The sequence below is a fragment of the Rattus rattus genome, chromosome 2 (assembly GCF_011064425.1).
Source record: "Rattus rattus isolate New Zealand chromosome 2, Rrattus_CSIRO_v1, whole genome shotgun sequence".
In the NCBI taxonomy this organism is placed as follows: domain Eukaryota; kingdom Metazoa; phylum Chordata; class Mammalia; order Rodentia; family Muridae; genus Rattus; species Rattus rattus.
The window spans coordinates 105546947-105573639 of NC_046155.1; the positions used below are offsets into that span (position 1 = coordinate 105546947).

Below are 26693 nucleotides of genomic sequence, written 5' to 3' on the forward strand. Positions count from 1 at the left end.
ACCCTCACCAGTATATGCTGTCTCTTGAGTTTTTTGATCTTAGCCATTCTGATGGGCACAGAAAGAAATCTCAGTCATTTTGATTTGCATTTCATTGATGACAAAGGACATTGAACATTTTTTTCTCCATCTTTATTAAATTGGGTATTTCTTATTTACATTTCAATTGTTAGCCCCTTCCCCAGTTTCCAGGCCAACATCCCCTAACTCCTCCCCCTCCCCTTCTATAAGAATGTTCCCCTCCCATCCTCCTCCCATTACCGCCCTCCCCACAACAATCATATTCACTGGGGGTTCAATCTTGGCAGGACCAAGGGCTTCCCCTTCCACTGGTGCCCTTCCTAGGCTATTCATTGCTACCTATGAGGTTGGAGCCCAGGGTCAGTCCATGTATAGTCTTTAGGTAGTGGCTTAGTCCCTGGAAGCGCTGGTTGGTTGGCATTGTTGTTCATATGGGGTCTCGAGCCCCTTCAAGCTCTTCCAGTCCTTTCTCTGATTCCTTCAACGGGGGTTCCATTCTCAGTTCAGTGGTGTGCTGCTGGCATTCGCCTATGTATTTGCCGTATTCTGGCTGTGTCTCTCAGGAGAGATCTACAGACATTGAACATTTTTAAGTGCTTCTCACCCATTCAAGATTCCTCTGTTGAAAATTCTCTGTTTAACTCTGTACCCCATGTTTAAATGGCATGATTTGGATTGTTGGTGTTTAATTTATTGAGTTCTTTATATATTTTGGATATTGCACTCTGCCGGATGTAGGGTTAGTGACGATCTTTTCCCACTCTGTAGGCTGTCATTTTGTCCTATTGATGGTGTCTTTTGTCTTACAGAAAGAAGCTTTTCAATTTCTGAGTCCCTTTTATCAGTTGTTGATCTTAGAACCATTGGTGTTCTATTCAGGAAATTGTCTCCTATACCAATGTATTCAAGGCTATTTCCCACTTTCTCTTCTATTAGATTTAGTGTATCTGGTTTTATGTTGAGATCTTTGATGTTAAGTATCTTTGAACCCAGACTTCTTCCAGATTGAACACAGGTCTGGGGTAGCCCAGGACAGTCTTTTAAGCTCTTTTCCTTGACTTCTCCATGAAAAGAAGCATCTTCTGGCCCTGAGATAATGACCTGGAGAAACCAGAAAGCTTCAGTCTTGGCAGCCATCTTCTTAGAGTCAGCACTAGGGTGTGGATTATTATAGAACATGGTGTCTTTGAATTTCTTCACCCATTGTTCTTGGAATTTACCTTTTCCTGTGTGTGTCTATGTGTGTACGTGTTTATGTGTCTGTATGCATGTGTATACACACATGTGTATACACATGCATGTATATGTGTTTCATTTTTTGTAGATTTAGATTACTTTATTTTATGTCATAAATGTTTGCTTCCATGTATATGTGCACTGTACACATGTGTGGTACCAACAGACACCAGAAGAGGGTGTTGGCTCCCCTGGAATTGGAGTTAGATGGTTGTGAGTTACAATGTGGATGCTAGGAACTTCACTGGATCCTCTGCTAGAGCAACAAGTGCTTTTAGCCTGGGAACAATCTCTCCCTTACCTCTCTTCATTCATTGTGTAGATTAAATCCTGGGAGTATAGGACTTCCCATCCCTACTCAGAAAGTAGCATAATATGTTTTAGACAAATTCCTCCTTACCACAGTCATTCAGTGTCACAGTGTCACTCAGAGACACTAGAATTCCAGACCCTCCCTAGGGACCATCTTGTATACTGCACTGGAGACCATTCAGAACCACTGCACCCAGTGTAGCCCTGGTCTCTGTCTTGCTTCTTTTAATTGCCTTTTCTTCTATATCTGAGTAACCCATGAGAGCTATGAGATAATGATTTTGTATTTTCTCTACCTCTTTGTCTCCCTTGAGTCCTACGTGCAGCCTCCCTGCTCTGATTTCCTCAGCACAGAGAGTGCTAGCTAACAGTTATGCAGGAAGTTGTGAGTTACACTGGTTTTCTGACTTTTGGACTTCTCTATTCTATGTGTGTGCTGCAAAGACACAAAGATACACATATACACACAGACATACAGACACACATGCACACACAGAGACACACAGAGCTATGCTTGTGCACCACATACAGAGAAGCGGAGACACATATGTAACAGGGATAGACACACTTGCACACACACAGACACACACACACACAGACACACAATGTCAACAAACTCTCACTGTCCCCTGGAACAAGACCCAGGCAGAGAAGAACTGTCATGCCCAGTTATACTCTTTGCTTTTTTACTTTACTCATCAGTAATTCTGGGGAAACATTTTAGTAGAACTGAAGTAACGTGTAAAACTGTTGTCTAATATTCATACATGTGATTGATTTTTAGAATATTTATTATATGTATGTGTGTGTGCGTGTGTGCACATGCCGACCTATGTCTATGTATAGGTCAGAGGACAACTGTTGTTCAGGCAGTGCTACCATCTCTTCTTATGAGACAGGATCCCTCCTGGGGATCCTGGAACTCACCAAGCAAGCAGGCTGCATGGCCAGTGAGCCCTAGGGATATACTTATCATCTCCACCTTCCCCACGCTGGGATTACAAATATGTGCTTGTCACACCCAGGTTTTATCTCTCTCTCTCTCTCTCTCTCTCTCTCTCTCTCTCTCTCACACACACACACACACACACACACACACACACACACACACTAAAGGTTCTGCTGATTGAACTCAGTTCTTTTTCTACTTTTTAATTTATTTAATTTTAGATTATTTACCTACTTTATGAGTGTTAGTGTTTTGTGTTTTGTTTGTATATGTTGCATTTGTTTGTGTATGTTGTTTGTATATGTTGTTTGTATATGTTGTTTGTATATATGTGCTGCACTGCATGCACGCCTGCCACCTGAAGAAGTCACAAGCGGGTGTTGTATGCCCTGCAGCTGGAGTGATAGAAGGCTGTTAGCCGCCATGTGGGTGTTAGGATTCAAGCAGAGATCCTCTGCAAGAGCAGCCAATGCTCTTAACTCTGCTGAATCACAGCATCAGACCTCTGGGCTCAGGTTCTAGTATGTCCAGGGCAAGCATTTTACTGACTGAATTTGCTTTGGAACTTGAAATAAGGGACTTCCTGTACAGATTCTCGGAGAATGAGATTAGCTTCTGCCTTTGAAGTACAGATCTCTCCATAATGCCTTCTCTGGCCCACTCCCTCTACCTCTGGCAGTCCGAAGAGCCAAACGTGTAATACTAATCTCTCCCAGATTTCGTGTCCAAGGAAACGTGTTAAACAGAATATGTTCCATTGCTAAGTAGCCAATTCCATTTATCTTAAATTTAAATTAAAATGTGTTCCGTAGGTTAGTTCTTCAGACAGACTTTTGCTGTGATGAGTCGACAGCCAGAACTGACAACATGAAGGTATCCTGTTCTGCAGTCTGTTTAGAACGTATCTACAGGGACTGGGCCCGGTGCTGATTATAGACACAGGATCGTTGCTCGATCAGAATCAGGTTCTGAATACAAGCACTGAATGGCTGTCTCTGAGAAGGGACCTCATGGCCTCTAACTTGCCACATAACCAAGGATGATCTTGAATTTATGAGCTTCCTAACCTCTACCTCCTGAGTATCAGGATGACAGGCATGCACCACCATACCCAGCTTTAGGTCATGCTGAGGATTGAACCCACCACATCCAAGGACACAACCAGTGGCTATCAAGAATGCACTTTTATTACAGAAACAGTACCACTAACTAAAAAGCACCTAAAATAGTCTACACGATGACCTGTTAGTAGTTCTAGCCACTCCTTAGCCGGAATGGCATAGAATGGCTTGACTGAAGTATGGACCTCTGTATCTAACTGGAAAAGAAAGATGATTAATAGGGAGAGGTGGAGCTGGCACCACCTCCCCTTCCGGTTTCCGTCTAAGGCATGGTGCTTGCTGCTCTGTGCCATTCCCTCTCACACACAGAGCCCAGCAGAGCAAGTGTAAAGCTCTGTTCTAGCTCCACAGTGGCTGGACTCCTGAGTGAGGGGATGGCCTGACGACTAATGGATAGCCTGTTTCGTCCTTTAAAAGCATTTCCTACCTTTCTGACCTCCCCTAAACCATTAGATACCAAGAAACTTTAACACTGAATTTCTCTGGAAGGAATTAGAATCTGCAGCAGCCACCTTCAGACTGCATAGTCTCTTTACATCCGGAAACCTCGGTACCTGGAATGTGTCTGCTTGGTGTGGACTGCGTTGAGTATGAAAATTACAAGTGACAGTCGATGACAGCAATCTTGAGGTACTATATGGGTGATTAGTGATCAGGAGGCTATTTGAGGATAAATAGGGATGTTCAGCATGACAACATCTGAGCTATAAAAAGAAGAATTTCAAACATACTTTGGGTCTGTAAATCCCATGTTCCCATGACTTTTTCATAAAGTCACAAGGAAGGAAAGGAAAGGAAATGTACTCTGCCTTTTCTAGTATTCACCAGTCCCTCAGAGACAACTCTGCTGTTCGTGTCACTTTCCACTAGAGACAGTTTTAATTCAGGTTATTGACTGACTATTTAGCATACAGACCATGTACTCTGAGTTAAAAACAAGAAAAAGTAATCTTTGGTACAGCCTTACTCTGAGCTGTTAGTGCAGAGTAGCCCGCTAGTAGGACTAGTAGAGGCTCAAGCAGGAGGATCACGAGTTCAGGGCTTGGATGGACTACAGACTGAGTGTAAGAACATCCAGGGAAATTTTGTGATATCTTATCTCAAAGTGAAAAGTAAAAGAGAAAGCTGTGATGTTAGAATTCAGTTAGTGGAGCATTTTGTAGTATGTGGGAGGCCCTGGGCTCACTCTCTAACACCATGTAAAAAAGCAGTTAAACAAATAACTAGCCTTCTGTGTAATGACAGCTTCTTTTTCCTTATGACAGCCTACCTTATGATGAGACAGGATTTAAAGAGAACATTGGAGAAACTTCTATCTCAAATGGGTGAAGATTTGACTCCATTAGCAAAGTCCGATTTGCTGTTAATAGTATCTAACCTTACTTAATTTATCATTTGTAATTTATGATAGCTCCTCTTTAAATTTTTTTTGTCAACAATATTTATTTCAGAAGTGAAGCCTCACTTGTTGCTCTTTCAGAAGACTAGAATTTCATTCCCAGCACCCATATTGGGTGGCTCAGTGTAGTCTAGCTCAGAGTGTATAACGCCCTCTCCTCTGGCTTTGGTGGGCACCTACAGACACAGACACACAGACACACAGACACACACACACACACACACACACACACACACACACACACAAATAGATTTTTAGGAAGAAACTTGATTGTTGACTACCCATGAGGAACAACAGAAAACAGAGTCTCTGCTAATACAGGCAACTAGTCACAACCAACACATTGCAAGCAGACACCCCAGTCCCATAAGTATTTACAACAGTAAAACCTATATTCCTGCCATGAAATAATTTTATCTGAACCAGTAAAAAATTGTGTCTTGATAAAGCTATAAGCCAGTGGTTGAAATTTTCATGTAATTTAGAGAAAGATATGTTTGGTTTGGTTTTTAAAGGTGGGTCTCACTCTGCAGCTTAGACTGGCTTTGAACTCAGTGGTAATCTTTCCATATCTGCCTCCTTGTGCTAGAATTATGGGTACCAGCCACCACACCTAGCTTGAGAAAGATGCTCTCTTTCTAACACAACACATAGCCTACCTTTTCGGTTTGAGGATATTATCTAAAGATGAGTAATTGCCTTCTTAAAGGAGCTTATTCATGCAAATCTTGGTATTCTACCAGCTGGATAGGCCTTAATGCACATTAGACCATCTAGAAAGTGCCTGCAGACCCTGAAAGCTCTTGGGTCACATGTTCCGTAAGTTCATTGTCTGATCCCAGGCCTGTTTTAAGCCTCAAGCTCTTAGGAGCAGCTTTACTCACATTCCCCACATGATGAGCATTCTGAGTTTAGGCTGAAAAGAAAGAAAGGAGCCACACACATAAGCTCTAATCAGAATACAGCAGTGCGCCAACATTGCAGACACAGGGTTCTGAAAGATGGGCAGCTAATGAGGTTATAACTCTGCGTGTCTTGCTCTTCTTTAAGGCATAACTCAATCCGAAGACAACTCAACCTGTCAAACCCGGACTTTAATATCCAGCAGCTTCAGAGGCAGGAGCAGTTGACTGGGATTGGGAGAATTAAGCCAGAGTTATATAAACAGAGGTCACTGGACAACGACGATGGGAGGAGAAGTAACAGCAAAGCCTGCGGGAAACTGAACTTCATCTTAAAATACGACTGCGACTTGGAACAGCTCATCGTGAAGATCCACAAAGCCGTCAATCTGCCCGCCAAGGACTTCTCTGGGACGTCAGATCCTTATGTCAAGATCTACTTGCTTCCTGACCGGAAAACAAAACACCAGACTAAGGTTCACAGGAAGACCCTGAACCCTGTGTTTGACGAGGTGTTTTTATTTCCTGTGCACTACAATGACCTTGAAGCTCGGAAGCTTCACTTCTCCGTGTATGACTTTGACCGGTTCTCTCGCCATGACTTGATTGGCCAAGTGGTGGTGGACCACTTCTTCGACTTGGCTGACTTCCCAAGGGAGTGCATCCTTTGGAAGGATATCGAGTATGTCACCAACGTGAGTCTCGTATTCCTTCATTGGGGTGAGGGAGTTGCTTCTTTGTTTCCACAGAAACAGACTGCTTACATGTGTTATTTGGGAACAAACTATAAAATTCACATTGATGCATTAACTCTATTCCTTAGAAGCTCTCTGTATCTTTTGAGGGATGGGGTTTTGACAGCATTAACTCTGATATATACAAGAATAATTTGCTAAAACTATTAAGGAATCCCTTCCTCGCCTTTCTTCTTTCATGGCTGTCCTCTATTACTCCTCACACCATTTTCTTGAGAACTGTTTCTGGTTTGTGCTAACTTGAGTCATGGCATCCTGTTCACTGTATTCTACAGCTGAAGTCCATTGCCTGACTGACAACACCAAGTACTTGCCTGGGCTGCCTATTGACTCAAAAGTGTTTCCAGGGTCAGATCCTCATTTTAACCCTTAGCTTGGGAGTGGTTGAGGAGAGTTAGCATCGGAATTCCAAATGTAAACGTCATAGATTAAAATTGTAAGGAAGTCAGTCTGAAAAGATGGCAAAACTGATCTAGAGAAGGTCAGATCTCATGTCAGGCTTAGGAGAAGAGGCAGAGATCATCTATAGCCATGTTCACATTTCAAACAAGGGGATCCCATGAGACGTTTTTACTCCATTTACAACCTCGTTACTCCCCACTTAAGCTCCAGGCTGAGGAAAACTGGACTTTCGGGGGGGGGGGGACACGACTGATGCTTTTGAAGCTGTGTATTTATTTCTCCTGATCAGATTCCCTGAGGTGACTCTTAGTGTGTTTTCTTAAGGCCATTGCCTACTTCATCTTGGCATCACCATCTTTATCCAACTCCGGCACTGATCCAGCTTGGGATTAGGCCTTGAGTGAGTCAAAGACTAGCTCTGCTGAAGAAGAGGACCCCAGATTTCTACAAGTAGCCTCCAACACATCCATGAGCTAGGAACTTCCTTACCCGGTAGCGGCTCTCTCTGCATACCCCAAGTCCTTGTGCCAGCTTCATCAGGGTATCTAGGTAGGGAAAATGTGGCCAAGGTTGTGGTGGCCTCCATCTTCACATCTGGAAGAAAGAAAAGGTGTAGAAAATATCAGTTGATAAAACTGAAGTGATTTGTGACATTGGGGGAAGGAACAGACCTCTTCATCTTGAAAAGCTATAACATTTGATAACCAAAAATGGGTCCTGGGGAGAGCAACGGTTATCTTTTTATCCCAGCTGCCAAAATCGGGAGGCAACTGAGGAGGCTTAAACTAACAAAATAGGCTACTTGTAGCAAGATATCAGTGTCTCCAAATTAGCTCCCCATCCCCATGTGGCCATCTACCAGATGTATATAAGTATAGAAACTTCAGCCATGATGATGAGCTCTGACAAGGTCTGGTCCAGGGTCAGGAAGGGAAGCATTGTTCACACCATCTAGCCAGACTTTGTAATGCTCTGGCAAGCAGAGTCATAAAGTAGATGGAGAAATTCCAGGAAGGTCAGTGGGGATCCTTCTGGAGTTGGCATCTGGGGGGGTTATGGAGAGAGCATATGCACAGAGGCTGGCCACAGTCCAGATGAGGCAGGTCCCTGATGAAAAGGTCTCCTCACAAATGTTCCTGTGAGCCAGGGAAAGAGTGGCAGTCTACAGAGACCTTCTGACTCTGAGGTAAGTCTTCCAGAGCTAAGAGTTTCTGGATCCTTGCTGGGAAATCCTGGATTGCAGAGGAGTTAAGAAGAATGTGCAATTCATCAAGAAGCATTTACCCAGGCTTTTGGATAACCACAGGAGAGGGGAGGTGCTATGAGTGGAATCACAGACTGTTTTCATAATCTGTGTCATATTTTTTAATGTGTCCAGAAGCTGAGCACAGAAGTTTGAGATTCGCTAAGGTTCTGCTTTTATATGCAGTAGCTCAAAATACATATCAGAGGAACAGTGAACAGGTAGTTAAATGAGCAGACGTGGACCCACCAGCTGAATGAGACAGCACTCTAGTACTTTCTCCCATCGTCCCTTGTACTACCCTGAGCTTACTCACATTGTGACAGGCAAGTTGAAGTTTGTTCCTGCGGTCGATGGCTCCCCCTTCGAGTTGCCGTTCCACACTCAACATTAATTATAACATGTAACAATAGAGATGAGTACAGTGAACGTGCTTGGCGTGTTTTCATTGTATACAACATCCCATTGTTCAACGTATGACAAGTTAGCACTCTCTCTGGAAGGATTTTATCCATTGATTTGTATTTTATGGGCAAATGTGTTTTGTGTGCATGTATGTTTTTATCTGGTACCTGTAGAGGACAGAAGAGGGTGTCAGTCCCCTGGAACTGGAGTAACAGGTAGTTGAGGGCCACCATGTGAGTACTAGGGACTGAACCACGGAGGCATCCTTCTAGCCTGGTACCATTGTTACATAGCCTAACAGAACACTTTCATGTCTGCCCACCGATTAACAGATAGCACAGTCTTTGATACAGGTGTTTAACATTTCCAAGTGGTTATAGGGCCGTTTCCACAGTGGCTGCTCAGCAGAGGCCCTGCTGGTGAGATGTGACTATCTGAGTTCTGCACCGAGCTTCTCACCAGCTCTTGATCTCCCAATGCTGGTTACTGTGTGTGTGGACATCCATGTGAAGTATCCATAAGACTGCTTTCTTCTTGGCTGCCAAGATTGGCCATCTTTTTATGTGTTTATTTATCATTTGAGCTTCCTTTCTTACACGCATTGCTGTCAGCATATTCTTCTGACCTTTTTCCTGTGTTGATCTTGGTCCTCTTTACAGTCTGTGTGCAAGTCTATGTTATATGTGTTACAGTTGGCTGCCCGCTTATGGCGGTGTGCCGACTTACTGTTGTACTGTTTTATTTATTTGTGTGTGGAGTGGTAAATGGGTATGTGCATGTGCCAAGTGTAGAGGTCAGAGGACCACTTTAGGGAGTTGATTTCAACTTGGTACCTTATTACCTTCTGTTTTTGCTACTGCGCTTCATATTCTAGGCTAGCCTACCCTTGAGCTACTGGGCAATCCTGTACCTGTTTCCTATCTCACCCCAAGAGTCTGAGGCATGCCACCATCCAACTTCTGGGAGTGGAACTCAGGTCTTCAGGCTTGCACAGCTCATCCTTTACCCACTGAGCTACCTGTCTAGAATTAATGGTGACTTTTGATAGTTCTTATACCTATTGTCATAAAATATATCAGTTTTCCATTGTAAAGTACCATGATTGTGTCTTAATTAAGAAATCTTAGTATGTTGTGAGTATATTTTTCCTTTGTTTTCTGTTGAAAACCTTAAAGTTTATGTGTTTGAGATAGGGTCTCATTATGTAGCCCTGGCTGGTCTTAACCTCACTAGAGTAGATCAGGATGGCTTCAAACTTATTATATTCCTGCTTCTGCCTCCTGAGTGCCTCCTGATATCAGGAGGAAAGGCAGAAATTTTAAAGTTTTGGCGTGTGTGTGTGTGTGTGTGTGTGTGTGTGTGTGTGTGTGTGTGTGTGTTTGAGACAGGGTTTCTCTGTGTAGCATGCACATGCATATATATGTATGTATGTATGTATGTATGTATGTATGTATGTATGTATGTATGTGTTTATGTATAGGTATAGATATATTGGTTTTTCAAGACAGGGTTTCTCTGTGTAGCCCCGGCTGTCCTGGAATTTGCTCTGTATATATAAAATATAAATTTCGTTTTCCTAGAACAGATTTTTTTTTTATCATGTAACACAGAATCAACTTAAGTTGGTCCCTCTGACTCATGTTACAAGGTCCTGTGGGCTGAGAGCTTAGCAGAGGTTGATTTCTCATAGGTCTCCGGCCCGAGAAGTCTAAAATCTGCGTGTTGGCAAAGGTCACCTCTGATGGAGCTCCCTCTCTGCCTTCCCTGTGTTTTCACGTGGTGAAGAGAGCCCGAGCTCCAGCCTTATGAGAAGGCTACTGCTTCCACCATGGGGCCCCACTCTCATGACTCCATCAGTCCAACCGATCCACCTGATCTGACATAACACTAGAGGATTAGAGCTCGTTCACTTTATGACACTTCCAAATTTATTATTTTTCTAAGTAAATAAGGGATTGTCTGGAGCGTTTTTCCCAGTAATATGCAGGGCAGTACATGCTCTGACATCTGTGGGTTTCCATATAGGAAGAATCTGCTTCTGGGTTCCTTTTCCATCCACGGTTCTACTTGACAACATCTTCAAATCTCAGGGCTTGCCAATTGCTCTGATTCCAGAATCTGGAAAAGCAAGCCTAGTCTTCTTTTAGTTTAATTTTAGCTGATAACTTAATTTTTTCACATATTTTTTTAGAGCTCCGTTGTCAAACAAGAATTATGTCTTTCGGGATCTTAAACTATCAATATTTTACAATAAAGTAAAGGTTTTTTTAAGTTATAATGTTTTCCCCTTTCATTTTCAATTAGTCTTAACCACATGCCGATGTAATTCTATTGTCTGCCCAGGGATTCTTAATCTTCAAATTCAACTGACAATATTTTTTAAATGGATCTGCACAGCGCTGACATTGCATCATGCGTTATGTCCTAGAGGGGTTGGGTAGAGCATTTGTCTAGCATGGGCAAAGGTTTGTTCCTGGCTGTTTGGGAGTGTATGAAGTCTATGGGACAGTTTAAGGACAGTTTATGCCTTTCCATTCATTTCTCTTTCCATGTATATAGTCTTTAGTTAAAGTCTTGCCTCCAGACTTTGTGGTTTTTCTACATAAAGATCTTGCCAGACTTTTGCTAGATTTGTCCTTAGTTCCCCATTTTTGTTACCTTAAATGGTAACTTCTAAAATAGTATTTCTGACTATTACAGGTATATGACTGAAATTTTGTATTTCCTGTAAAATCCTTAATTCTTATAGGTGCTTCTGTGTTTTCTTTGTAAATAATTAGGCATAGAGGAGTTATGATGGCTTTGTTACTTTCTGGTCTGTGCCTTTTTGTTTCTTAGTCCTTTTGATTTTGTTGTTGTTGTCCTACAAACTAGGATACTCAGTACGGTTGTTGTCCTACAAACTAGGATACTCAGTACGGTGTGAAACAGTAAATACAGAATAAATTCAGGCATCTTTGACTTGTCCCATATTTTAGGTAGACTGTCTTTACACTCCTGTAGAGTAAGTATAGTTCTTCCTAGAGGTATTTGTGGGTATCTTCATCATATTCAGGTTGCTTCCCTCTGCCAAGTATGGTATCTCACACCATCAATTCCAGTGCTGAAGAAACTGAAATAAGAGAATCACTACTTAGGCTCCATAGTGAAACCCTGTCCCAAATAAGAAGTCTCTGTCTGTGCCTAGTGGACCGACCTCAGGACTATTAGGAATGGTTGTCCCTCTCTCAAATGATGTGATTTCTGAGAGGCTCCTTAAATCTACTATTATGGTCAATAACATTGATCAGTTTTCTAGATTTCATTCAATTTTATGTTCCTAGATTAATCCAGCCTTGCTCTGATGCACTGTCTTCTCCAAACGCTGCTGAGTTCAGTTTGCTCGTGGGTTCTGCATGGATGCACATGAGTGGTACATGGAGTGCTGCTTGTGTGCTGTCCTTGTTTGCTCTGAAAGCAAGGGAGACTGCACTTCCTCACTCCTGTTGGAAGACTATTTTGGATCTTCTATTCATTCCTGCTCAGTGCCCCCAGAGGCCTTGAGGTTTATTTATCTCTCTCCATGCTGTAGACTCCCTCTGAGGTCCTCACAGCAAAGAAGTCAGGAGTATGAAAGAGGGCTGTCTGTTTCTAGAGATGTCCATAGGTTTTGAAGCCAAACCCACAGCTCCCAAGTGTGTCCTTGTTTTGAGATTGTTTAGATGAATAAAATTCTTGGTTTACTTTGATTTTGGCAATGTGAAACAATAATTCCATTGTTTCCTTCCTTTTAAAGTCAGTATTTATTCTGCCATTTATTACTTTGTATGTCAGTTTTCCTTTTTTTTATTGGAGCTTACTTCCTCCTTAGTGTTCTATACTTTAACTATGACATTGCTAATTAGGCATTTTTTTTGTTTATCCTGGTCAGAATATAGTCCTGAATCTGAGCATCTTTTCTTGAATCAGTTCTGGAAAATTCTTGGCTATTTCTTTCCATTACCTAATATTTTCATATTAGCCTAATTTATTTCATCAATATTTCCCCCTCAATATTCTTTCCATTTCTTTTATACACATCTATGGATACATATGTATAGATGTGTATGTATGTATGTATGTATGTATGTATGTATGTATGTATTTCCCCATTCCATATGCAGTTGCTTTTGTATTCTGTTCCTCATGGCTCCAACTGTGATCCAGGAAGCTATGGTTCTTTCCCTTGACATTTTCATTGACTAGTAACTCAACAGATTTTATGGCTATTTTATTTGTGAGTATAGACTTGTCTTGCTTGAAACTTTATAGAAATTGCAGTGTGTGCATTCAAAATACATTTCTCCAACTGTGATTCAAAATTTCGTCCATAAGATGTACTGCTAACATAGAACAGTTTAAACTCAATTCTGAGCTTTAGAGTTCTGGTTTGTTGGTGGTTTGTATTAAAGAGGTTTTTTTTTTCCCCTCCTTTTTCTAGGACAATTATAAGCCAGGATGAAGTGCCCTATCCACCTGTTCCACTTATCTTTTAAGATGTGACCTTCAGGCTTTGGGAATGTGGCTTTAGGCAGGACTGTCTCACAGTCCCGTCGATGGCAGGAGTTAAACACTAGAGTTCATTCCCTTCCCTCACCTCCAGCTCCAGGGCTTACTCACCTCTGTGGATTCATGGCTATTGTTCCTGTCACTGAAAAATTCTATTTCTGCCTCATTAGCTCTGCTGTGCACTTAGAAGGATTGTATAACCAAGTGTTACTCTTTACCTGGAGGAGTTTCTCTGAATACTTGCCCTAATGTTGGAAACTGCTGTACTGCTGGAAGCTTGTTCCAAAAATAATTTTTTTTTACTATAGTAATTGAATACCATGTACTCATTATGTTTGCTTTGTCATCTGTTTAACCTCTACAAATCCCACCATCTGAATTCTTCATATGGCAAACGAACCTTAGGTGGAGTCGCCATTAAGAGGTTCAGCCAGGGATTCGAAGCTGGATAGCAGCTGGGTGGGAATCAGGGTCACTTTGCAGCGGTCTCTGTCTGGTCCACATGTGGCATACGTTGCTTTGCCTGTCTGTCCCCTGTGCCTGCTGCTCCTGCCAAGCAATTGGACCCCATTTTAAAGATCAACGTTTTGAGTCCGGAATTGGGGAAAGTCTTTCTGATCTTTGTTTTCCACGTCATTCCGTGCTCCTACCGTTACATGTATCGTTTTCTCATGTGCATTGCTTCACCTGGATTTCTTTCCTGATTGACTCTGCTGTTAAGCGCAGAAGCCGAGTTCACCTTGTTCCTGATGGTACCCCACCTCCAAGATAGTGTCTAGACGTACGATATTTAAGTTTTCTTTTATGGTAGGATCTCACTGAGTAGACCTGACTAGCCTAGTACTAGCAATACCCCTGCCTCAGCCTCCTGAGTATGTGTGCCACATGATAACTCAAGACCATCTTTTATCTCATTAAGATAAAATAAATGAATAAAATGTAGTTCCATGTGAAGGACTCCATTCTAGGGATGCTGGACTTGAGGCTGTTGTATCCGGGGTGGACCCATGAAGCAATTAATCCCTGTTAAGTTTTTTTTTTTTAATTCCTTGGGAGAGATTGTGAACTTAATAAATATTCACATTAAAATAAAACGTAATCTTCCTGCTTTCCTGGGGAGGAATAAAATTGAAATTATTGAGTACAAAAATGATAGGTTTTGCTCTTATCCACGGAAACCAGATCAGCAATAGTAAACTGGTCCTTGATAGGGATTTTTCCCAGTTCCTGGCGGGAGGTTAGCATTCAGAAAGCCTGGGTTTGGTGCTCAGCAGGAACACTGACTGCCAGGCCCTTCACATGTACTTCTGGAACCTTGGCAAATCGGCCTAAAGTACTCCAGAAATCACTTTCTTGGTGGTCTGCCTCTTGGTTGGTGGCTCTCAGGCTTCCTATAGATAGATGGCATTTCAGAATGGGTCGTGGCACAACATAGGCTGTTACATGTTTTAATACTTTAAAGCCCATGTTTTCATTAAATTTTACTTAGCCACTCCTAGCAATTTGCAGTGGCCAGTTTTGGAATTTCCGTATATTTTCCATGAGATCAGACCTTTTCCAGATCTGATAGAGGTGGGTATACAGTTCTGCCCACAGGAAAGGATGTAAGGATGACCAGAGTGTGTGTTCTGCGTGGTTGAGTACAGGTGAGGCAGGCACACTCTGTAACCAGAGCTTGCTTACTAGTGTGAACATACACCATTCCATTGTTGTGAAAATTACAAGCCACGATCATACAATTTTACAACAGCATCATATCTAAGGGTGTGCTGGCAGACAGTGTCGCCAGGCTGGAGGACCGGGCCCCGGGGAGAAGGGAGAGCAGCTGACATGTAGCATTTGCTGATTCATGTGTTGTGATCACTCTCAGCGAGCCTGATTTCAGGTCACCAGTGTGTAGACATCATCGAAGGCACAGTTGGGAGAAGAGGCTGGCAATCGGCTTTTCTAGCTGGTTCCAGCTGATAATACCAGCTCAGGATATCACTACGTGTGGGGCTAGACATCCTAAGGACTACTGTGTTCACTCACCTTAAGGACTGGAAAGCCCTATAGAAAGCCCGGGTTTGCAATTGCTGCCTGGGAAGCCAAGTTTCATCTAAGCAGTTGTCGGGAATCTGGCCATCGCTGGGGTCTACTGAGCTGTGTCTTTTTGAGAATCCACTGACTCTCAACCTGCTCTACTTATTACCCATATAATCACCCTGCTGTCTGGACTACTTAGGTTGATAAATAGCAGGAAAAGAGGTAGAATGGAACACTAGAAACAAAGGGGCCCAAGTTCTAGGCCTCTTACTCTCAGACCACCCCCGTACCCCCAGGGTTTTCTTCATAGTATGATTACTGGGACAAATCAAAGCATGTAACTTTTTAGGTCAGTGTTTCTCAACCTGTGAGTTGTGACCCCTTTGGGCTTGAATGACCCTTTCACAGGGGTCAGATATCAGATACTTATGTTATAACTCATAGCAGCAGCAAAATTACAGTTATGAAGTAGCAACGGAATCATTTTAGGTCAGCACAACATGGGGAACTGTTTTAAAGGGTTGCAGCATTAGGAAGGTTGAGAACCACCGTTGTAGATGGAATCTATGATGCAGGCAACAGTGAGTGTGATGCATACATATGCTATAAAAATAACAACAAACACACACCAGCCAGAACTGAGCTGAGTAAAGAGGACATGATCCTTCTTTTTTACAGCATTCTGTATGTCCCTTAACTGCCCCTCAGTTCTTTCCTGGAGGTAATCAGTATCCTGAAGCTCAGATTTACTGTTCCTTCATTTTAGTAGTATTAGATTTTAATGCATCATTAGGAATGTTCTATATTTGTTCTTTTTTAACTCAATATTGAGTAAAACAAGGCTTGGGACATTTTATATATCACCCAGTCACCTATAGTGCTTCATACCAAGATCAACAGGGTCTTCCATATTCTTCTTCCACATCCTTATGTAGTATAGATCAGTATAGACTCCTCTTTAAAGTTCTTTCGTATTAGAAAGCTGTGCATGCATTCATTAGGTCTTGAAATATAATATTCCATTAAATAAAATCAAGCCTGATTCCAACAGACTAAATGTGTCATTACCAATATGATTTCCGTAAACCAGTAGTTCTTAACCTTCCTAATGCTGCGAACCTTTAATACAGTTCCTTAAGTTGAGCTGACCCTAACCATAAAGGTATTTGTTCCTTCATTTTAAAAAGTATTTATCATAAAACAATAGGTCACCCAGCTTTGCCTATTCTTTAAATTTATTTGAGTGAAATAACATTTGCTGTATTATTCTCTAAATTATGTTAAACATTCTGCTATTGGAATAATTGACGTTCAGTACGTAACCATTGCCTTCAGGATATCTTGTAACACACACTGGTTTTGCTCTGACTGTGGAACTGATGATGACACCGAGTGGTTCTGTGTCGCAGTCCTTCCCCACCCCCACCCCTACCCCCAGTGTTGGGGTTGCAGGCACGAGCCTCCATGCCCAACTTTTATTTTCTATAGTGACATTTTAGCATCTGTTGTACAACACACCATAATTTATGCATTTGAATTACTAAGCTTTTCTACTTCAGAAATTATTGACGTTATAATCCTTGTATATGTCTACCATTAAATAGGAGCAAGGATTTGTCCAGCATATATGTGTACTTAGGAATAGTCAAAGACAATTCTTAAGTGGTCGGGCCAGTTTGCAGTACCACCTGCAGGGTCTGGCCTGCTTTGGGCTCTGTCAGTCCACCATTCAGTATTGCTACATACTGTGTCTAGTAATTTGATCACTGTCATTTGCAAAATAATAGTTGCATTTTATGTATTGACAATTGTAGCATGTATGAATGAGGATCGTTTTGTTAGTTTGCATGTATGTGTATGTGTGTGTGTATGTGTGTGTATGTGTATGTATGTGTGTGTGTGTATGTGTGTATGTGTGTGTGTGTGTGTGTGTATGTGTGTGTGTGTGTGTGTGTGTGTGTGTGTGTGTGTGTGTGTGTGTGTGTCTGTGTGTATGTGTGTGTGTGTGTGTGTATGTGTGTGTGTGTGTGTGTGTATGTGTGTGTATGTGTGTGTATGTGTGTATGTGTGTGTGTGTATGTGTGTATGTGGGTGTGTGTATGTGTGTGTATGTGTGTGTGTATGTGTGTGTGTATGTGTGTGTATGTGTGTGTGTATGTGTGTGTGTATGTGTGTGTGTATGTGTGTGTATGTGTGTGTATGTGTGTGTATGTGTGTGTGTATGTGTGTGTGTATGTGTGTGTATGTGTGTGTGTGTGTGTGTGTGTGTCTGTGTGTATATGTGTGTGTGTGTGTATGTGTGTATGTGTGTGTGTGTGTATGTGTGTGTGTGTGTGTGTGTGTGTGTGTGTGTGTGTGTGTATGTGTGTGTGTATGTGTGTGTATGTGTGTGTGTGTGTGTGTGTGTGTGTGTATGTGTGTGTGTGTGTATGTGTGTGTGTGTGTGTATGTGTGTATGTGTGTATGTGTGTGTGTGTGTGTGTGTGTGTGTGTGTGTGTGTGTGTATGTGTGTGTGTCTGTGTGTGTGTGTGTGTGTGTGTGTGTGTGTGTGTGTGTGTGTGAGATAGCACACCTATGATGGAGAATGGAGGTCCACATCTGAGGACTTCTATTACCATCTACATTATCTTTTCTAAGACAGGACCCAGAGTTTCTCTGTGAACTAGGCACTCACTAACTAGACTTTTTGAACACTGAGCTCCTGGGCGCTGCCTGTCCTGGCCGTTCCCTAGTTGTTAGTGTCACAGACATGTGTGACCACTCTCGGCTTTCACATGGCATGCTAGAGATCCAAACTCAGGTCCTGATGCTTACACAGAGAACACCACGCCCACCCACCGAGACACCTCCCCAGCCCCCATCTTGTCAATCCTTCCCTTCCTGGTTCTTTTGATGTCTCCTGTCACCCCATCCTTATTACTTGTGCCTTTGTATTTTCTAGGACCAGTTCCTAATCTTAAAAGAAATGCTTTGAAGTATTTCACCGTTAGGTGACATGGAATTTAGACTTTGGAAACCTGAATGAAGTTGAATTTTATTATATGATTTTTCTGAATATATTGTACTGAGCCTACAAATTGCATCCTTTATCTTTTAATGTGTGAAAAGACTGTTCCTTAGTTTTGTTGATTTTTTTTCCTGATTTATTGTTCTTCATAAACAGACACACAAGTGTGTGTGCAAACGTGTTTCCTGTTAACTGCTTTCACAGTGTTCAGATATTTGCAAGTAGACTCATGAATGAAACCAGCCTGTGATTTTATTTCCCTGATCTCCGGTTAACTAGCTGTCTAATCTGGTTATCTGTATGATCCTCTAGTGTGAGTGGCAAAGCCAGGCGTTGCTGCACATCCATGTGATCCCCACTACTAGGGAAGCTGAGGCAGCTGCAGGTCAGCCTGGGCCACGTGGAGCATGTCTTTAGAGTTAGGGATCCTCGTGTCTTTCCCTCTTCTCTTGGGGGATTTTGTACACTATTAAATCATGTTCCCCCACGGTGTTTACTGGCATGTGGCCTGTGGTGTTCTGGGTCAGATGAGGGAAATCATCTAGCTACACTGATGGCTAGCAGACCAATGCCATTTTCTCGTTTTAGACTTGTTTGAGAATTTATTTCACCTGTTTTAAATGTGTCGCCTGGAGTTCACAGTCTTGCTGTGTTTTGTGTCTGTAGTAACACCCTTCCCCTTTCTAACACCATTCATCTTTTTCTATTGGACCCCTGGTTTTTTGTTAGTATGTCAGACTCTTGCGGACACCAACTATCTATCTATTTTACTTACTCGACTTTATTTGTGTCTTCCGATTTTTTAGCCAATTTTTCCATTGTTATCTAAGTTCTTTCATCTTCAGTAACTTTCAGTGTATTAAAAATGTACATTTTATAAGTAGGACTTAACATTGAGAAAATGGCCAATTTCTACCTTCTTAAATATTTTTAACTTTCTGGTGCCCTTGAAATAGTCTATCAACTCAGGAGATGCATTTAAGCCTTTCCATTCTCTGTGAAGTACTACGATAGCACATGTCCACAAATCCTGATAGTTTGCATAATCATCTTTCTGATGTTAAATGTGACTTATGCGATATTTTAAATGTTCTGTGCTTTGTTTTCAGTGGATTATTGTAACAGTGTGCATGTCGTCAGCGGACATGGTTTGCTTTGCAGATGGATTACTGTCATGAAATAGTGCATGTCCTTCTACATGTTGGATTTTATAAAGGTGTGGAGTACATTTAAGAAGGTCAACACCTTACTTCCTCATAGTGACTGACATGTCTGTCCGTCTCACATACCAATTATTGGTAAAATATAGTTTGAAATTTTCTGCTGTATCAGTGGATTTTCAGTTCTTTCTTGGTAGTTCTACCAGCTTTTGGTGTGTGTGTGTGTGTGTGTGTGTGTGTGTGTGTGTGTGTATCTGTGTGTATTGTGTGTGTTATACCTGTGCGTACATATATACATGTATACGTAGAGGCCAGAATTTAGATGCAGACTATATTTCTGTTTCTCTTCCCCCTTTCTTACTTTTTTTATTATTGTGTTTGTAGCACAGGTGAGGTGGTATATACATGCCATAGCTCACCTGCAGAGATCATAGGACAACTTTTCCGAGTTAGTTCCAGGGGTTGAGCTCAGGTCTTCAGGCTCAGGTTGTGCAGCAAGTATTTTTTTTTTTTTACCCCCAGGTCATCTCACTGGCATCTACCTTGTTCTCTCACTGGTAAGGAGTTTACCAGTTGGCTACCCTGGCTGGCTGCTGAGCCACCCCAGGATTGTCCTGTCTCTACTTCCCAGTGTTGGGGTACACTGCCATCCTTAGCTTTATATGTGGATGCTGAGGGCTAAACTCAGTCCTTGTGCTTCCACATGCAAGCACTTTACACACAGTGCTCTACTCTCTGAAGCTTTCATTATCATTTGGTGTCTTTCAGAAATATTTTCCCCCTCAAGTGTACTTTGGTACTCATAGAACCAGACAATTTTTTGCTTACCTTTATCTTGCGTTTTTCCTTATAGGTACATTTCTAGTGTCCCTATATTTGAAAGCTAAACTTAACTAAGTTGAATTAAAAAGAATTCCATTCTGAATCCACTGATACCTATGTCTTTGCCTTCTCCACTGGGGTGAATGCTCTTGAAAGCAAATCCTGTGACTTAGCACAGTAAACTTTTGTGTGGATGAATGAAACAGAAAATGAAGGTTGTATCAATATACTCAATGTATCTTAAATTGGGCTGCTTGGAAGCAGGGGCTGAGAGGTTATGGTGAGGGACTAGGGTCTCAGTATCCAGTGGTGTCTTACAACTCTCTGGGACTCAAGAGTCCCTGGAATTTCTGGTCTTTTGTTCACCTCTTGAGTACTGGGATTACAGATCCATGCCACCATGCCTGGGGTTTGCAGTGCTGAGAGTAACCCAGGTTTTCATGCATGCAAGGCAAACACCCTACCAGTTGATCTGCGACTCCAACATTGACAGTTATTCTTGTACTAGGAATTTTAATTTGAGTGGCTGCTCTTGGGTGAAACCAGTAAAAATGGATGGAAATCAGAAAGGTTAGGACAGAGAACTGGAGAAGGTGGATGATGGGCAAACTGAGCCTAGGAGAACTGAACGTGAAGCAGAAGTATCCCTCTCTGAGGCTAGGGAGGCTACAGATCACCTCAAAGGGGAGATGGTACAACTTGCCAGTCATTTTAAAGGTAGTTCCCATGAGCTAAGAGGAATTCTCACTGGATCAAGGCTGCATGTGCTCTGAGCTACTACAACAAACAGCATCTGAGGAATGTGCAAACCAGCCTTGTCAAGATCTAAACTGGGCACACTGGTGGCAAGGGAAAGAAACACAGGCAGGGCTGTGTCTCACGTCACCTCTGAAATGCAGGGCAATGACGGAGATGCTGAGGAGAGAACTTCTTACTCCTTCCCCCATCCCATCTCCCACCCTACCCTTTCTAGGCCAATCGGCTTGCCCTGGGGTGAGTATCAAAATGGCCGCTGCACAGTGAGCTGGCTACTCCTGAGGCAGAGGCAGGAAACAGGAGTGGGTTCTTCATAGCTTCCCTCCCACAGTCCCAGTGTCACATGACTAAGGACATGGGCTGAGTGGAAAAACTTCAGATCCTGCCACAACCCAAGGAGAACGTAATAGATTTGTCAAGGACAGCAATTTCATCTCTGAAGAAAGGTGGCACTGGTCAGGTAGAACGTACCCCTGGGATGCGCTGTAATGATCTCCTATCTTTGCAAGCACTACTTCAACAAGTAGTTACAGAACAGCAAGCCAGCTTCCTGACAGCAAGCTTCCTCCCTAGGATTGGCGTATGCTTGCTTGGAAAATGAGTTTCGAGCCTTTGGAGAGTCTAAGCAGTCTGTGGTGGTTACAACGCTGCCTTACTGTCCAGTAGCTAAGTGTGGTCTAATTCTGACAGATGGCTCTCCAGGGAAATGTTCCTTCAGATTGGATTATGCCTGCATGCTGAAATGCTCTAATTAAGGGGAGTCTAAATAAACATGGTGGGGGAGTGAGGGGGAAGCTGTTTCTTAGGAAGATGCCTTGGAAAGCAGCCATGTTTGCAGTCTTTATCTCACCAGTCCCACTCTCCTGCTAGTGGAGAATCTAGGCCACTGCTCTGCTAAAGTCAGGAAGCACTGGGTCAGCAGCCAGTCAGCCTTCATTTCTTGCAGGTCCCATCCTCTCCAGCGCATCCCCATCTGGCTTCTTCCACGGTTAACTGTTGCAGGGTAAAACACCCAGAATACATGTTAGCATTAAGATGAGCTTGACTGACTTTTAAAAATTCCAACTGACCTACAAATTCAGTTATGCCACACATCACTAACATTTCTCTTAGAAACCTAGTACATTGGTTTTTTAAATTATTTAACACTGAAAGATACTCTTTTTTATAACATTTCTCCTTCCCTCCCCCAACCTTCCCCCCTTTTTTTTTCTTCTTCTGGCCTCCCTTCATTTTTTTCCTTGTGTTATCAGTAAAACCCAGGGCCTTTAACATGACAAACTGCACCTCAAGCCTTCTAGTGTGTGTGTGTGTGTGTGTGTGTGTGTGTGTGTGTGTATGTGTGTGTGTGTGTGTGTGTGTGTGTGTGTGTGTGTGTGTGTGTGTTATGGCATACATATGGAGGTCAGAGAAAAACTGTAGAAAAAAGTCTACTGCTTTCTCTGTGTTAGGTTCTAAGGATTGAGTTAAGGTCCTCCGGCTTGGCAGAAACACTTTTACCTGCTAAGCCGTACGTACCACCACTATTCATTACCTTTTGAAATATTTCCCAAATCGAAACCTAAATCCCTACAGGGGAAAGTTCATCCTGGTGTCAGATACATATTGGATGGGTTTTTGTATCCGTGGCTTGAGGGAAGAAAATCTACCTTGCAAATCAAGGAGTGATTTTGGGTCAGAATGTGAGCTCTGGGTCTGTCTCTCAGCCTTCACTCTTTGTCCGTCTAGATGGAAGCAGCATCTTGGACAGTGAGGGCATAATGGGTGCTATCGTTTAGAAGCTTAGAAAGGATAGATCATAAATAAATTGCACAGAGTACTTATGTGGCTGGCACTGTGACAGAGATGTCAGTGAATGTCCCAGCCTCCTTGGAGGACATAACATTAAGGACTAAAAGGTAGGTTAGGAGTTTGCCTAGATAAGAGGGAAGCCCACAATGTCCAGAGAAACTGGTCGTGTAAAAGCCCTGCCATAGGAACAGTGTTGTCCAGAGACACATCATTCAGGGTGGTTAAAAAGAGAAACAGGGAAGAGAGACAAGAACTCAAACAGGGTCAGCAAGGAGGGAATTGTAGTGAAGAGTACATGTTTGAGTCTTGAGGAGCCTTTTCTGAAGGATTTTGAGCCACACGGTAACGTGAATAGATATGTCTTCTTAAAACATTACTCTCCAGCTACATGCAGAGTGGACTCTCTCTCTGAGAGGCAAAGTCAGCTTGTGGTCAGAGGCTAGAGGGAGAGGGTTAACTCTCACCAGTGTGGTGATCAGAGACAGGAGGAAACTGGCAGATTCTAGATGCATTTTAGAGCAGACTTATTCAGGGATAATTGCCGTACAGTAAAGTGCATATGTTTGAAGTATGCAGTTTGACAATACTTGACATGTGTATACATTTGTGAAAACATCCCCTATAATCAAAGTAATGAAAAGATTCTTTACCCCAAAACTCTCCTGTGTCCCTTTGTAACCTCCCTGCGTCCACTGCCTGACACCCATCTCCAAGCCCTTAGGCAACAGGATCTGTTTTCTGTCACTCTGGGTTAGTTACCATTTTCTAGGATTTATGTAAGTCAGAATCATACAGAGTTTGTGTTAGCATCCCAGGAGGAGCAATCGTTGTACGGTTTATCCATCCTGATAAGTGTCTCTGGAGTTCCGCCCTTCCCCTGCCTGGTATAGTTCCATTGCAGAGATGTCCCCACTGCTGGCTGCTGGAGGGCCTCACCTGCGGGTGAGCACTGGTTTATTTTCGGTTGGGTTGTTACAAATAAAGTTGTCAAGAGCATCGTGTTTTATACGGACACCTTCTCTCACACTCACCTCGGAGCAGGATGACTGGGTCATGCTATCGGCCTATGTTATGTTCTCCAGAGCCGGGGTTTATGCTTTTATCCTCTCAGCACTGTGCTTTGGAAGGGGAAAGGCCTCATTTTTGTTAAGTCTATTTTATTAATCTCGTCTTTATTCTGAATGTGCTGTTTTAGTAGTGTGTCAAAGGAGTCTTTATATAGCCCAGAGTCATACAATATGGCTTTCTGTTCTTCAAGCTGTGTATTCTTACCTGCAACATTTTATGACTTTGATCCACTTGAGCTAATTTTGATATGTGGATATAGTATGAGGTATGAAGTATTTTTTGCGTGTGGTGTTCAATTGTTCCAGCAACATTTCTCAAAAAGGTTATACCTTATCCACATAATTGCCTTTTATGTTTTTGAAGAAAATCAACTGATCGTTCTGGACTCTTTATTCTTTTCCATTGTTCTATTTATCTAACTTTATTCCACAATATTTGAATTGTAGATTTGCTAAGTCCTAAAGTCAGGCAGTCTGCATGCTCTAACTTTGCCCTACTTTTCCAGAATTGTTTTGGGTTTTCTACATTCTTTGCATCTCTGTATGTATTTTATAATCAGCTTATATATACATAATCTTTTGGGGATTTTGATTAAGATTGCATCACATATAAAAATCTACTGGAAACACTGAAATTTCAAAAATACTTAGCCTTCCCAATCACATTCAGTATATCTGCTTCAGTTCTCCTCAACCGTGGCCTCTGGTGGTTCACAGTTTTTCTTTCTGGTGCTTTGGCTTTTAGACTCTGGCTACATTAGTCTCTGTAGACTCCCAAGACCATTTCTTGAGCTTGAAGAACCCTCTGCCTGGATTCCTGTGCTGTACCTTAGAAACTCTAGGTGTGAGCTCCACCATCCACTTTCATCTCCCATCTCTCAGAGACCAAGTCTTCACAGTTTGATGTTGTGTTTTGGAAACCATTGTATCATTAAGGCCCCTCCCAAAAGACTGATCTTGTGTTAAATTTGGAAAAAGTCAAAGATGGGTGCTTTTCTCCTGGCTTATAGCATGAACAATCTAAAGAACGATGTTGTGTTTCTTGAGTATCAGTTCTTAGGAAAAGCACAAGTAGGGTGTTTGTCACTGTCCGTTGAGCCTGACTGACTGAGTTCAATCCCCAGAGCTCACATGGTGGAAAGAAAGAACCAACTCCTAAAGGTTGCCCTCTGACTCCACATGTGTGCACCCCCCCACACACACACATAATACACACAAGTCATATGTAAAAGGAGGGTCTTTTATATATGTGAAGGATAGGTAAGTATAAACCCGGAGCTTATAAGCAAGGCTCAAAGTAGAAACATAAATTGTCACCGTCCACTGTCTATGCCATTTTGGATATTAGACATTGGTAACGTGACTTAATATTAGAATGTAGATGATAAAGAAAATGGATGTGGGGTGAATTCTTAAAGAACACAATGTAGAATTTAAGTGGAAGAGACCTTAAAGTAATGAGAAATGGGATAGCCCAAGAAGCAATGGGGTCAACTATGTTATGGGATGTTTCAAGGAAGCATGAGAGGGAAGATGGGTTAAAAACTGATCTGCTGTCATTTAAGAAAGGCTCAAAAAGAAACTCCTGGATCCTGGGACAGGAAACTATTCAGTCACTTTAGATAATGTTCAGTTTAAGAGGAGGAGAGGAACAGAAACCAGAGAGGAGCTGGTAAGAACTAATTTGGCTGGAATTCTTAGGAGGTAAGAACAAATCCTGACAACACAAGGAAGAGAGGGTGTTAAAGAGCAGGTGAGGCCTGTGGCTGGGAACCCCCTGGAAAGTAAGAGCAGGTGAGGTCCAGGCTGCAGCTGAGAAGTTCACTTTCGATAAGACACTCTGCCTGTGCCCCAAATAGAGGAGAAATGTATTTATGCACCCAAGCAAGAAGGGCAGTGAAGTCCAAACAGCATGTCCTCTCCGTCTTTACTCTGAAATGTGACAGGGCTGTGGGCTGCGAGAGGCTGCAATGTCCCCTCTTTCAGGGAGCTTGTAGTCCTATGGATGCTTGTCTCTCCGGGCTTCTTTTATTGAACGACTAAATACTTTTCTTCCCTTCCCCTTACCCCTCCCTCCATCTCTAGCCTTGTCTGGTCTGGAACTTGTTATGTAGACCACATAGACCTCAAACCTACTTCAGTCTTTCTCCCTGACTCCAGAGTTAAAGGATTATAGACATGTACCACCAGGCATGGATTCAAAATACATTTTAAACTCAGTCTTACTTTATCTTTGGCCTTTGTGAATGTTGGGATGTATTTTACTTTTCAAAAATGATGTGTTGGCTTTTTCCTTTATTAAATAATCTGCTTGATTAAAAAAATTAAATAGAAGAATAGATCATCCTGAATGTCTCCCATAATCCCTTGGACCAAAAATATCCATCTTTAAAGTTCTGCCTTCCCCTGGTTTAGCCTCTTTCCATGATGCTTCATTTGCAAGTGCTATGTCAGTGGGTTGCAACCTTCCTAATGCTGTAACCCTTCAATAGAGTTCCTCATGTTATGGTGACCCACCCCAACCATAAAATTATTTCATTGCTAATTCATAGATGTAAGTAGCATTTTGCTACTGTTATGTAAATGTAATGTAAATGTCTGATATTCAGGATATCTGATATATGACCCCTGTGAAGGGGTAGTTTGGCCTTCAAAGGGGTCACAACCTATAGGTTGAGAACCATTGTGCTACGTGGTTATACACTGAAAGAAATGGCAGTTCTGTATCTTTAAGGACTCTCTCTGCCAGTAGATGAGCCCCTTCCCCTCCTCCATCCCTGAAGAGCCACACT

General features: G+C 42.3%; 1 protein-coding gene across 2 annotated transcripts in view; it reads left to right on the plus strand.

Annotated features, from left to right (window-relative positions):
• Syt9 (synaptotagmin 9) overlaps positions 1-26693 on the plus strand; it is a 166704-nt gene that overhangs the window by 56356 nt on the left and 83655 nt on the right. For both annotated transcript variants that reach the window (XM_032893200.1, XM_032893201.1), the window contains exon 3: positions 6089-6635. In XM_032893200.1, coding sequence (XP_032749091.1) covers positions 6089-6635 — 547 coding nt within the window. The remainder of the gene's footprint in view (positions 1-6088; positions 6636-26693) is intronic.